This window comes from Lepisosteus platostomus, chromosome 10 (genome assembly GCF_059453375.1).
Source record: "Lepisosteus platostomus isolate fLepPlt1 chromosome 10, fLepPlt1.hap1, whole genome shotgun sequence".
Taxonomy (NCBI): Eukaryota; Metazoa; Chordata; class Actinopteri; order Semionotiformes; family Lepisosteidae; genus Lepisosteus; species Lepisosteus platostomus.
In genome coordinates, this window is record NC_142620.1 from 8,918,412 (window position 1) to 8,933,320 (window position 14,909).

Here is a 14,909-nt window from a genome sequence, read left to right on the forward strand (position 1 = left end):
TGCAAAGGCAAAAACAATGATGGAATAATTTAGGGAAATCATCTCTCTGAAGTGGGTAACGTAAACAAATTGCCATCTCTTCTAAACTGTCCATTTTTATTTGCTTAGCTTTCATCTATCAGAATACAAAGACTAAAAGGTTGACTATCTTGTTCAGAGGCCTGATTTGATATTCTCAGCTTGTGCCAAGTTTTTAAAGAAAACTGCATTTGAAAAAACAAGGATACAGATATCTGCGCACCTTATAGAGCAGCACATTAAAAATAATCTCTTTCTTGCTAATGGAATCTTGAGTGGCAATAAAAAAAACCCTGAATGTCATTGTTTGAGCTATTTATCTATATTATAGCTTCGTCTATTCTTATGGTAATCTAATGTGCATGTTTTTTGTGTGTATAATGAATTCAGTGTTTTTCTCCAGATTGCATTGTTTGGGCATTTGTGTGGGCTCTGGCAATGAAACAAAGATGCCTATTAGAAGCTATTGTGCTTTGCGATTATTAAAGTAAACGAAGTATTAGAGGGTCCCCAATGCAGCTGTGTACACTTGACCCTCCATTATTAAAAGGTGGAGGCATAAGCAGTCTAAAGACTGTCAGAGGTGATCTCATTATTTGGATTCTTAAGTGTAGAGGCTAAATGAGCGCACAGCCCTTGGATGTGCACATGTGGTTTAAGCTTACTGTTTGATACAATCTGTGCAAGACTCAATGACCGCATTTACATTAAGGATTCTGAAAAAAAAAATGCAAATACGATAAAAATTCCCAATTTTACCTTACCTTCTTTTGCTGCTCTCTATCATATGGCTTTTAATTTAAAATGAAATATCCTTTCAAATTTGAAAATGGCTTTTTAAGGTAGTCTACTAGTATGCTAGTAAAGGCTGAAATGTGGGCTGCTTGTCTGGCACTCGAGAGAGAATAATGTTACTAGATGAATGGATGAAAAAGGAGAAACTGAAACTCTTTAAGGACTTTCCTATCTGGAAGTTGCAGGGAGAATGCTGTGTGATCGTACTGTAACAGCATGCCTAGTGTGAGCACTTGCCATTTCCGTCCTTCTATATTTGACTTTATAGTGCAGCTAAGGGTTTACACACCCTAATAACCACATCCTCTTCGGTCTCGACTTAAGATGCAGGAATATAATTAATGTTTATTTTAAAACTTTAAGGATTTTACAAACAGTGGCATTCAAGTGTCAAAACTGAATATCTTAAAACCTTTGTGATAGTTTAATACAGTATGGTTACGATTTACCAAAATTTTGAGGTTCTTGTTTATCCCTTGCTTCTTTTACATTACCACAACAGTTTAGTGGTGACAGACTTAGACGTTTTTGACACTACAGAACATCTTATAAGGCAGACCTTATTTCCATTACCATTTATAGCCATGTTCCCGTTTCAGAAAAGAATCCTCTGTACAACTCAAATTTACGCAAGCAAACATAACATAAAATGAGTAGTTGTGTGGTCTTTTGAAAATTTAAAACAATTCTGTTGCTGATGCGTGTATCAAATAAGTAAAACCTAGAACACAAAACATTTTAAAGTCAATATGTACCACCAAAACACTATAGGAGTTTTGTGTTTTAATGTTTAAAACCATTTTCCTTCCTACATGTTCGGTATACAGCAGACGTAAAATCAGTTCCCAGGGTTATCAATGAAGCAGACCTCTAGTTTCTGCGAAACATGTATGGCTACCTTTATGCATTACAGATATCAATGCCACCGATTCCTGAAAATGCTGCACCAAAGCTGTCTTATACCATCACAGAACAAGAGCAGGTGGATTTTCAGCTTACATTTTGTCATCACAGAAATAATTTTTTACAGCTATTATTCAGTGCATTTTTTTTCTCCAAAAAGACAAACCTCCCAAGGTATCCATTTGTAACTTGTTGTACTACTTACATTACAACAAATTAACATCTATTTGCATTTCTTAGTGTGAAAGGACGCAAGCATATTGCAAGAAAAATAAACACCTCTACATTATTTTACTGTCTGCACTGAAAGAAACCTGATCCATTGAAAACCCAGACTGTGATACATTAAGTAAAAATATTGTTTTACTCTTTGATCTCATGCAGAATTCCAAACCACCTTTCTCCTTCCAAGGGTAAACTACAAGATTACACCTTTTTCTTTTTTGTACAATATAATAATTAAACATGTAGTAATAACCATGGAGTATATAACCACTGCTTGTGTTAAGGGAGGCTGTCTTAAATAGAATTCCTGTGTTTTATTGGTCAAAGGTCACAGGTCACAGGTCAAGCAGGAGCACTCGGGGGTCCTCCACCACTGACTTGATTTTGCGCAAGAAAGTCACCGCCTCTCTTCCATCGATGAGACGGTGGTCATACGTCAGAGCGACATACATCATGGGCCGAATTTCAACCTAGAACGTGCAAACATTACTGTGATGAGCTCAGTTTCAAGAACACAAAAATGCTCAAAAATCTCAACAAAAAACGTACAAAACATTTTTAACAGTAACACACCTTCCCTCCAATTGCGACAGGCCTGTCAAAAATTCCATGCATGCCCAGGATAGCGGACTGTGGAGGGTTAATGATGGGCGTTCCAAACAATGACCCAAAAACACCTCCATTGCTGATAGTGAAGGTCCCACCATCCATGTCTTCCACTGCCAATTCATTCTTGCGAGCCTAGAAACATCAAAACACAAGATGCTTTTCCCATCACTAGTTCTGTTACTTCTGAAACATACTACAGACTGATAACAGAAATTAAATTAAAAGTTCTAATGGTTTCCTCATATGTTTATCACCTACCATGTTAACAAATCATGAGAAATGTTTTAAAAATAGCAGTCACCTGCTTCTCCTACCCTACACACACACCCCATCAAAGCTAATGGCACAATATGTCCTGACATGGTTTAGGACAAAAATGGCAAAATAAAAACAAATGCTATTAGTTTACTAACAAACAGAAAAGAAGCCTAATAAAGAGGAAAATATTCATTTTCAAACATTAACGGGCAAATTGGTCATCTACCATGAAAGCCCGTAATTCAGAGTTGAATAAGTGGGCTCTCATGGTCAGGTCTGGAGTGCGTGTGCAATTCATCTGCAGGAACTCTACTCAGCTACAGTACTCTCAACCCCTTTCCTCCTAGGTGTCTGGCAGCAGCCTTTACCTCCAACTTGCCCAAAGACCACAGGCTTCTGTCTATTTTAAGTGTGATCGGCAACTCAGAGGCCCACCGGTTAAAATCATGAGACTGCATGAATTTACAGTTCACTCGATTGTTGTGCTTGCAGTTGCTAAGGAACAAGGTACCAAAACTAGAAAAAGTCCAGCTTTCCATACGACTGGCTCGTGCTATCTGTGCAAAGCTAAAATAAAATTTGCTAAAGATTCCAAGTCTAAAAGCAAGTTATTTGGTGCTTTCTTTCGACACACCTAGATTGAGCCCAGAAAATACAAAATCTTCTGATTCCAGAACGGACATTTAGCTTGGCAAAAGCTTATTATGAAGAATGATTTTTTACAACATTATAAAAATCTCCACAATAACGATCATGGATTATTGATTGCTTTTGTCAAATTACACACTCCTTTATTTCAGCAGGAGTAGAAAGACCATACCTTTTCTCCAAGCTCATTTATGGTTCTCTCAATGTCAGCAAAGTTCATTGTCTCAACTCCTCGGATCACTGGAACCACAAGCCCCTGACATGACAAAACACAATATTTCAAACTTTACAACACATCAACAGATCCAGATGACTGAAACCTTTGCCTTAAAGATAAAAAGTGTCATGTCATTAGGTTCTGTAAAAAAGTTTTATAATTAACAAGTATGTTTCATAGTGAAGAATACCAACATTAATTTACCTTTGGTGTTGCCACAGCCACACTGATATCGACATAATCCCTGTATACAATTTCTTTGGTTGTATCATCAATGACTGAAAAAGAGAAATTAACCATTTTAATTTTATTACTGAATCCAAAAGGTATATTACATTTTCTGCAGATTACATGTTCAAAATGTATTTCTAACTTTAAGACCATAGCATGCCGACTTTACTGACAATAAGTCTTGCATGTACAGACCGTACACAATGTCAAGTCTTTACAGATTTTAATAAGCTTTATATTTCTTTGAATTTCTACTAGAAGCATTTACAAACTCAATTAAAAATAATATTTGAACACATTTCTATGTACTCACTTCTAACTATATATCAATACTTCTTTACTAACCTAAAGCTAAATGACACATTTTAAAAAACCCACAAATGGCAAATTCTAGACAAATAAACCACAGGTATGATATACAGACACTTTTAGATACATGGAGGTTAGCTATGAAGATGAAACTTGTCAACCTGTTCTGTGGGCTCTCTAAATAGGACGGAGTAGCTAGGAGCAGTGCAAATGACGCTTTATGAAGGTTTATGTGGCTTATTCATAAAAAAAACCTTGCATTTAGACTCTTCAGAAGTGAAAGCATAAAATTCAGTCAAACCTCTAAACCACAGGAACACTTGCCATGTATCAAACTAAAAATTCAAAATCTTAGACGAAATAAGAAGGTACTAAGAAAATAACTGTTTTAAATTATTATTCGGCAGCATCCCAGAGCAGCTTGCTTTACAGTACACCTCAGGTAAAACTGCAGACAAATCCATCTTACCAGCATTAACAGCAGGTTGATCAGCTAAAGCATGTGCAGCCGCTTTCACAAATGCAGACATGAAACCAAGCTTATTGCCGTGTTTTTTCAGGAAAGAATCTTTGTGTTGTTTTCTCATTTCCTGGATGTTACTGTGGAGAAGAGGATTGTGAGACCCACCTGGAAGAACTCAAGGAGCTCATGAAAACAGTTCCAACAAAAACCAGATGTTAGACCAGTAATAAACATCTGTTATCATTAATAAGGCTAGAACAAGTGAGGTTTTAAACCATAAACATTTCTATCAGAATTCACATTACATGAAACATGCATCATTCTGGCTATTGATATAGTAGAACTTTTTGATTTACAATAAATTAACCAAGCAAAGACCTTTGGACTAAACACTGCATTAAGATTATCGAATGCAGACTATTCCTGTTAAGTAGACATTCATTTTTCTTTGGTATGATAAAACAGACCCTTTTATCAGTGTTTATGCTGTTTTTAATTGTTTGTTTTCCTGTCTATAACCTTATTTAAATTCTAGGATTACTCCGCTAACGGCATTACCCCCTCCCAAGACACAAGCTCTCCGAGAAAGAAGAGAAGAAGCGATAAAAATCTTCACTTTTAAAAACCATCCAAATCTTATTGCCTTGTCATAAAAGCCTATTCTATTTCAGCCTCTCTTCCACTCATCACGTTATTCTCATGAGGGAGTTTTCAGATGTTCTGGCCTCCTAACCTGTCTCCTTCCTTAGTCTCCAGAATAACACAATCCTTGGGAGTCTTTCTGCATCCCATCAATAGGAATTCAATTATAACACATAGCAAACCCCAAATAGCTGTAAGATGACACCTTCATTAGCTTTTGAAAGAAATGGTCAAAGTGTTTTCTCCTACACAGGAAAAAAATGTAACATTTCCACATAAATTAATAAAGCTTGTTTTACCAGTCTTATCTTTGTTTTACTGACATTATGTACAAATATTTACATTCAATGTTAAAGAAGGTATTAAATTCCACTGAGCTGTTCCTATTGATCTAAACTAAATCCATAAATACTTATTAAAGTATTGCTCCATATCTATTTATACTATAGTTTCTTAATGTCTTTCAAGCCATTAAATATTTGATCAGAAAAGTGGAAAAGGGAATAAATTCAGATTTATTCCTTTCTGCTGCATTTAGCATTTGTGTAATCTTCCACACCCAAAATTCTCCATCAAACATCAACTTTAGAAAAGATTGGGTACTGTGATTAATACAGATTAATTTCACAGACATAAGAAAATAAGGGTTTTTCCTTAAATTACCAAACTGCAGACCACAAACTTCGCAAATAAGATATTGGGAGTTACTGAGAAAACAAAACTGAGTGTTATTTTTTAGTTCCTTCTGTCATATCTTTGATATATACGACTCATAATGTAAAGATAAGTGAATGGTCCCTTGAGAAGCCCTCTGTTTGCTGATATGTCTCACCTCATATCAATCTCATTAAAAGTGGTCAGCATGGCACAGGTGTTTTGTGCTTCCTTCAGCCTTTGAGCAATCCTCAATCGCATACGGTTCATTTTTACCTGTTTTTATAGAAGAAATAAAACACCTTACAATACCATTACAAACACAAAAAAGGAGTAAAGCAAATTCTGATAGTTCTTCTCTTGAGCTTTCAAAGGTAGTAACATTATAAAACCTCAATAGTTAAAACATTTTCAACACTTCTGATTATACTTAACATTTACAGGTCCTCTATCTAAAGATATCGAACCGCCTTTTGCATCTTTAAAAATAGGTACCCCAAACTAAGTAACTTGATTTGAAGTGTCCAAACTCGCCAAAACGGATGTACATAAGACAGCTTTATATACACTGATCTATCTTAAAAGTTTAAAAAACCAAACTAACCTCACAAGCACATTGAAATAAAGCAAAAATTAAATACGATGCCCCTCTACCAACTAATTTTCCAGGAAGTACAGGACAAGTCCTTCAAAACCAAGAAATCATTTTATAAACCTGAGGTACTGTGGTTAGTTTCTGAAAATTGCTTGTGGCAAACACACACATATCAAAGACACGCAAGCAAGCAACGGCAGACTGGATCTGAAGAAAATCTAGATAAAGCAGCTCTCATCGGATACTACAGTTCAGTTTTTGCTTTGTTCTTATTTTTGAGATAGTTGTACCCCAAACTGAACCTATACAATACCTTCACAGAAAGCGGATTTAAGAAGAAATGTAGCTCAGTTTAAAAATGCCTAGTAAAGAAGAACAGAAAGCTCAACATTCTCAGTATAAAATACAAATCAGTACTTTTCTCTTTGCTAATAAAACTGTGAAAACTATTTCAATGTTTATGTAACACCTTTTCAAAGGCTACAAGGCTTTTTCAACTTCATGGATGATGCTATTGATTCAAAAACCTACAGTGCCTTATGAAGTATGAAACATGAAAGAACTTAGGGTTATTAATTATGTAAGATTTTTAAGACTTAACAATCATTAAATAAAAACATTTAAAGCAATACTTTTATACATTCTGTGCAATGTTCTTCCCTGTTTAGGGACGTGGAAATGGTTATAAATAAAATAGAAGGCCATTCCCTAGTTAGGCTGACAGTTCTGCACAGGTGCTGCTTCTACTCATTTGTCTGACAACACTGCAGTAGATTCTTACCCTGTGCTCTGACCTGGACCCTTTTGCTGTGCTTTCTGCAGAGGCAAATGGAGTGGATGGTGCTGCCGTAGGTTTAATGGCACCAACTGGAATGCAAAGAAAACATTTTCTTGATTTCTTCAACATCATTTTCATGGACTGCTAAAAGATATACTAGTCCGATCAAATAGGTTTAGGTATGTTGGTATCATTTAGTATAAGCCTATTATAGTTGTGTTAATTGTAACAAAGCAGTGTTACAAGTATTAATGTAGCAAATATATTTATATATCCATGCAGGTACACATACATGTGTATATACTGTAGCAAATACCAAATATCACACTCTTGTATTTGTAATAGATGTATTAAATAATTACTGATTTTGATTGCTGTAAATACACAAAAAAAGCTGTACAGTTATGATTTTCAAGACCTGATAGTTAATAAATATGCTTTGATATTCAATATGACTTTGATTTCCTAAACAAAGTCTCCGTGAAGAATACATGCTGCTATGACTGAGCAGAGCAGAAGAAGTGTCTTACCAGGTTTCATGTCAATGGCCTGTCCTGGCACAGGGGGGACAGGGGGCATGCTGGTGGGGATTGGTCCCACAGAAGGAGGAGGGGGTGAAGGAGGTGCTGCTGTGACTGGCGCTTCTGCTTTTGGCTGTGGGGCATCAGCAGGCTTGGCTTTGGCAGCGCCAGCTGGTGAAACAAATTGTCAGTAATCTGTGATACAGTGCAATGCAACATTTTCCGCTTTATATGAAAAGACAAATTTCAGCTCAAGCTTTTTTCCCCACTCACTTTGAGTTTGTACATTTCCCTCCAAAGGGTAAGAGTATGCATGCTTAGCTCCCCAGAAGAATATCGCTTGAATCACACTTATCCATGTATATATTGAAATTAAGAGAACTCACGGATGTTTACATTTCAAGGAAGCAAGCATGCAACACAAGACATAAACATATAATTACAACTGTGTCTGAAAGCTCACCTCCTTTTCTGAGTTTGAAGAGCGGGGTTCCACCTTCCACTCTGCCTCCATCTGGGACCAACAGAGCCTCAATCACTCCGGCTGCAGGGGAAGGGACCTGCACCGAGGTCTGAAAGACAAGTCTTCATGAAATAAAGTTAAGAAAAATACTGTAACCTTCACAGTACCCTTCACATCCTACCAGCGTGTGCTTTCTGTATTAACATTTTAACAGCGCTAGTACATTTTAAAAACATGAAGAGAATATTCCCATGTTATCCTGTGGAAAACATCTGAACTCTGTTGTTATTCACATAAGCTTTTAATGCCACACACAATTATTATTGCCTTTCATTTTGCAAATTTACCTGACTATTAACATTTCGAGCCATTGGAGCCTGATAATTAAAATACTTTAATGTCCAATTCATAGTTTATCTTAGTTTCTACCCCATAGTGTGAATAACCATGTTTAAGTTGATGATGCACATATAATCCACCTCATTCAAGTAGCTGTTTTCCTTATTTTAACTATTAACAACTGTAACAAGTTAGGCAGAGAACAAATGGCCATAAATGCTATTAATAAATGCAAACGATATATGCTATTTGTAAAGACGGTGTGTGAAGGTTTTTTCTTTGAAAATGTTGAATTCCGTTAGTTCAGTATCAAAATTTAAAGGGGTACGGCAACGCTCTTTTTATATTTCAGGGTTAAAATGAGTGCATTTCAAACCACAATGAAAGAGTATAATCTCCAATTTATCTAAGCAAATAGACAAATTTCCAGTTACTGTATGAGAAGTGCAATATTCTGCTATTCAGAATGAGTCAACAAAACTTCTGGTGATGTGAAGCGGCCCTATTACATTGTAAACAAGCAGGTTTATAAATACATCTCTTTTAACCCAATAAAAATATTGTTCTTGACGTTGAGATGGTTTGCATACAAAAATACTACTTATGTGTTACTCTACATGCAGATCACATTTCTGTGGTGAAATGTCAGCTGCATGACCTGTACAATGACTGTACATCGCATTACATTAGACATTACAGTAACTAGTGAGCAGGAAGGGCCGCTTCATCTCACAATTTGCATAAACTCCCGCTCTTGGTGACAGAGAGACCAGGAGGTTTCAACAACATTGCAATTATCCAGTACTCACAAAGTTCACGATTTTGTGCTTAATTCTTAATTTGTAAACTTTTCTGATATTGTCAATTAATTAAGTTCCTGAGATTAAATAACTGGTCTGAGAAATTGGAACTGCAGTTCTCCTTTAAAAGTTCACTACCTAAAACTTAACTTTTACAGTTCAGTATATGTCTTGAATACATCTTTTTCTGCAAAGGTGTGAGCCTAAGAATTGAATAAAAGCATGAAGTATTATCATTGTTTCACACACAGCATTACACTTATGAGTCAATATGTTTCTACAAGTTATTTGGGCAACAGTTCTTTATTTAAAAAAAGGCCATATTCTCTCACTTTAACGTGAGTCATTAGTGAGTTATATTAACCAATACCGACAAAAACAGCAATTCAGGGTGAGACTTATATAAAAAGTGATGTGTAGGTAAATCCTTTATAAGATTTATACCTTATCAGTCTCTATTTCACACACCACCTCATCCTCTGCAACCTCATCCCCAACAGCTAAAAGACAAAATGAATAGTTACATTTTGTGCAGAGAAAAACTTTCAAAAATAAACAGTAGATCAATATCATAATGGAATCAAAACACCTAACTACATGTAATCAAGAAAGAATGGCAAATATGATGAATTATACAAAAGATATGTTTACTGTATTGATCCAATCCTGCATATATCAATAATTGCAAAGGAACAAGTAATAGGTTTATTCCATGTTGAAAAAAAGAAGAAAGAGAACACAACGTTTCGGCCGTGGAGCCTTCTTCAGGTGTGAGCCCTGAAGAAGGCTCCACGGCCGAAACGTTGTGTTCTCTTTCTTCTTTTTTTCAGCATGGAATAAACCTATTACTTGTTCCTTTGCAGCCTACGCATGCTGACGCAGGTACCCACCTGAACTACTATATCAATAATTAATATCAATAGTGATAAAACCATTTCTGAAAAATGTATACCAATATGGATACACCAAAACTGTAAATCTAGTAATAAATGACAATACTGTTCTGCGATATATAGAACTGCAGTCAAATATGCAAGATTTACTACAGAATAAAAAAGAAATTAATACAGTATTCTAAATTCCAAAACTTTAATGGAAAAAAAAACAATACCTTTCTCCCACCTTACATCACCCTCTGTGACAGACTCCGCAAATGCAGGAGTATTTACTGTGACAACTTCATTTTCTGTTAAAACAAAAAAGAATGTGAACATACTTTACTAGAGGCAATTTAAAAAAACTGAAGACAAATTTTAAATTTTAAATGGGACCAAGGCAGGTGAATACTTACTGCAGACTGCTGAAGTCTTAAAGTACCTAATATGGAAGACACTAGATCTCCTGCCACATTCCCTGAAAGAAATGTGATTATTCAGGCAGCTTTAATAGTAAAAAAGCAGAATTACTGTACGATTAACATTTTTCTTTATCAGCAGCTAATTTCATACCGATTATCTTTACAACTGAGAATTACTCTTGACAAAACTCTAGTAATGCAAATGTACGTCTGTTAAAATATTTAACTAACTATTCAGTTCCATCATATTGGTTAAATGAATCAACAGTTAATTCAATTCAAAACTCTTATGGGAATATTGACAATGTATTGGTATTTGTGTAAAAGAATGATAGTAACACTGATGTCCTGAACGTTAAAAGTAAAATTATGTCTGAGGTTTCTTTAACCATAAAAAGACCCAATTTCACCTTGGTTAAAAGACTTTAAATGCAAACCCACAGGTGTTTAAAATAAATAGAACAAGTGCACTTTACAGGATGTTGAACATTTATAATCATGAACTCATTTTTTCTTACTAATGAAACAACTCGGAAATCATACTGCTTGACAGCAATATAACTCCAGACAATTTCAGAGAAGTTTTTTTGAGCCGTTCAACTTAACTTGAGGACTTAGAGATTAATAAAGACACATGCACATATATATGGGTGACAAAAGGAGATTCCAAAAAAACAGAACACTTACAGACGGCTCTTCTCATAAGCAAGGTGATGACAAGCAGAAAGGCCTAAACAGATAAAGGATAACATTAACAGTCTGATGACAATACTCCATTATTTAAATAGAGTAATCCTATTAATATCTTACTGTATATTTAAGTGGTCCTTTGTAAAGAGTACTTAACCTCTCAAAAGCCCTTTATTTAATCAGGGTACTCAATAAGCATTATCATCTCCAGTAGAATTGTTCATGAATCATTCATGGGGAATTTGACCAATTTTATGGATATTCATAAGACATAAAATCTTTGTGTATGACCGACAACAGAACTAAATTATGCTAAATCAGTGAAAATAAAAGGCAAAATCCTTACCTGAAATGGCCCTCCTCCCTAAGACACTATTACCCTGTTGAAAGAAAAGAAAAACAGGAAATGCTTTTATTCACAAAATAAGTTTTAACATAAGCACACATTTTGTATTTTGGACCTGTATCAAGTTTGTAAATTGCCATTCTTCAATTAATAGGATATGACCAATTCTATGAATTCTGATTCCAGAATACATGAAAATACAAGATAATGAGATAAGAAAAATAGGTTAAAGGACTGTGGACTGCAGTTCACGTACATGTGGTAACACCGGTTTAATTATATTTTATATAACTGGCGACTCCAGTTTAATTAAATATACCTGCGGATACAAGTAAACTGTCACGAGACACAATAAAGCTGAAAGTAATATTTTTCTTTAGCATAGCAAATAAAATAGACTGTAGGAATCCTTCACCAAAATATACAGTTCAGCAAAACATTTTATAATTACTTCAGTGTTTCGAGTCTGAAGACGATCTTTCTTTTCAGGAGGAAGAAATTCAAAGGCCAACTCAAAACTACTTGACTGGAACTTACTGTACCTATTGTCATTTTGTTACAAAAAAACTTATGTTAAGAACAAAGAGAAGCCTAACCATACTTTATAATGACCCCCCTCCTCCCTGACTCCCCTTACATCTCTTCTGCGACAAAAGAATCAGAATGTCCAGCAGGCTCAGACCCTCAGCTTCACACAAGAGTAAGAGAACAATAAAAGGACAACCTCTTAATCAGCACATTTTATGCTGAGAACAGAAATATAGAAAGAACTGGATGCCTTGACTACTGTTTCACAAAGGGGCAAGGTACAAGAATTATGCAATCTTTCTATTCTGAGAAATGTTTTCAGACCATAAATACCATTAATGATGGCACATCTTTCCAGAAATTCAGTAAAGAAAAAAACATCAAAGATTTTTCATTTCTTAAAGTAAAAAGATCTTCATCTGACCTTTGTGCAAGCAATGTGGTGTGGTTTTAGTGGGTTTTATATTGGCTCATATTGGTAGTGAAATAATACACATACAGTCACATACATAACTTTTCTGTTAATGATCTTGAAGGCACTGTCCAACAAAACATTTTCAGACTGTGGAGTCAAGCTAATTTTTCTCCATTAGTAATACTGTCTTGGCATGCCACTGATTTTGTAAACCAGCCTTCTTACAATTCTCTGCAGCCAAAAACCACTTGTGAGTGGAGTGCTCTGATTGAGAAAACTCTATATGTTCATTCTCCAGGTTTAAAAAAAATCAAAAGGCTTTAAGCCAAATATTATTCTTTAAATATACATAAATATACACCACATGGAAATTATACAATAAACTACTTCAGTATGTTTGGGAACTTTCTCAATTTACAATTGTATTTTAGGGAAATGTATTTGAAAACTGACATTTTGCAAAGAAAGAAAACAAATAAGCCCTAGTACCCAAGTAACCTGAAGTACTGCATTCACCCCTCAAGCTATTTTTAAAAGTATGCAGTTGCAGTGTGATCATTCCTGGGTGACTGGGAATGAATCTTATTGACCCCCAGTTTTATAACATAACACACAAATAAAGGTTAACACAAAACATTTAACAACAACAGCTGCTTACATAATGAATAAAAAATATAAGTGGAAACAAAGTTCTAATAAATCATACCATATTTGCAAGATTTTAATAACTGTACATATCAAATGGTTATTTATTTTAAAAAATGTTATTTCTGATTGAAAATTCAAAATATTTTTAATACTCCTATCAGGTACCCAAACAAGGCACAGTGTTTTACTTTGAACTTTTGTGGAGTTTTGATCATCTCTTCAGTCATGGACTACAAAATAAATGCACCCCTTAGTGTGAAATAATTTCCTCCATTCCGATTGGAATGTATTTAAGATACATATTATACATACACCCGGTAGTTCATTAAAATATGAAATGTAAATTTACAAATAGAACTCATGTGGTTTTAATGCGTGATATTATTTTAAACATGCCGAAGTTTGTAAGAAAACATTGGCTGAATTTAGCAACACCACACAACACTGGGGAATTCTAAAGGCCATCAATACTTTGTGATGCGCCGCCTTATGCAAGGCAGGAGTTCAAACACTATCACAGACATGGTCCTAAAGGGTAGACCTGCTGTCTTTGAAGTGGGGTGAAATTTCAAGACATTTGGATACTCTGCCCCACCTTAACCGCCAACCGTCTGACCGTGAACCTAGCTGAACAGATCAGTTATTATACATGATCAATACCTGCAAAATCACCAAGAGTTAAAACGACTTTGGTTACTGTTTTCTATGGTTTCAGAACTTGTTTATCTCCGTATTAAATTCTAAAAGAGAGACCGCTCAACACACCACAGACCACCTTGGGCTGTGCCTTCACTCTCTTCTGCCGTTAATAATATTCAGTCAAGGGGCAACATGTGAGCTGCAGGTCAGCCTTGTTCTCTTACGTTGATCACTTCACAACAGCCGGGCAGAATAAAAACGGGGAAAAAATAAAGCACTACAGAGTGGCAATTTGCAAACGCTACATGCACAAATGTAACTCGGCAAGTGTTGTTTTTTTTTAATGGAACAACCTATCAATGACCTCACTTCAGCGCAGAAGTTTTTCCCCAAAGTGTCTTCAATGACGCCGTAGAATACAAAGATTATACGACCGGATTTCGTTATTATTCAAGTCGCTCCCTCACCCTCAGGGTGCTTATTCTCAGTGTTTTACAGAGGAGCCGCTCTGCGATCGCGGGTACGGAGTGTCACTCTGTCCTTGGGGTGTCGTGAGGCCTATCCCCGGCCTACATCCTACTCCACCGCCTCACTGCCAAACCCCAGGCTCTCGCATTCAGCCCCAGCGAGCTAACGGCGGGTTGCTTTTTCCAAGAGCCTACCTGGCTGAGAGCGGAGAGGGAGCGGCCGAGAGTCCGGGAGAAACACCGGGAGTGGGAAAGCATGACGACTAAGGACAGCAGTAGCAGTACCGGGGAAAACCAACAGCAGACAACCCGACCGAGAAGCTGTCACACAGAACCACAGGGCGGAAACAACCTGGGATAAACCAACGTGAAGAGTGACGGGGGAGGGGAGGTTGGGATTGTTGGGGCAAA

The 14,909-nt window shown here is 36.0% G+C and overlaps 1 protein-coding gene across 1 annotated transcript; it reads right to left on the bottom strand.

The window, feature by feature from the left end:
- Nucleotides 1-1,132: 1,132 nt before the first annotated feature.
- On the bottom strand, nucleotides 1,133-14,852 carry dlst (dihydrolipoamide S-succinyltransferase). The gene is made up of 15 exons (XM_088647962.1): nucleotides 14,694-14,852; nucleotides 11,802-11,835; nucleotides 11,453-11,495; nucleotides 10,760-10,821; nucleotides 10,580-10,654; nucleotides 9,913-9,968; nucleotides 8,330-8,438; nucleotides 7,876-8,037; nucleotides 7,349-7,434; nucleotides 6,151-6,248; nucleotides 4,683-4,813; nucleotides 3,878-3,951; nucleotides 3,629-3,712; nucleotides 2,515-2,682; nucleotides 1,133-2,411 (listed from the first exon to the last, which is right to left on the bottom strand). The coding sequence occupies exons 1-15, from the start codon at nucleotides 14,754-14,756 to the stop codon at nucleotides 2,277-2,279; spliced, it is 1,380 nt and encodes a 459-aa protein (XP_088504088.1). The 5' UTR covers nucleotides 14,757-14,852; the 3' UTR covers nucleotides 1,133-2,276.
- Nucleotides 14,853-14,909: the final 57 nt, after the last annotated feature.

What these genes read in the sequence shown, in the direction of transcription:
- dlst (XM_088647962.1), bottom strand. Translation starts at nt 14,756, where the DNA reads ATGCTTTCCCACTCCCGGTGTTTCTCCCGGACTCTCGGCCGCTCCCTC. An exon ending in GCTTATGAGAAGAGCCGTCT is followed by an intron (nt 10,822 to 11,452) that starts GTAAGTGTTCTG and finishes CATTTCTTTCAG; the next exon opens with GGAATGTGGCAGGAGATCTA. An exon ending in TCAACCTGCTGTTAATGCTG is followed by an intron (nt 3,952 to 4,682) that starts GTAAGATGGATT and finishes TCTCTTTTTCAG; the next exon opens with TCATTGATGATACAACCAAA.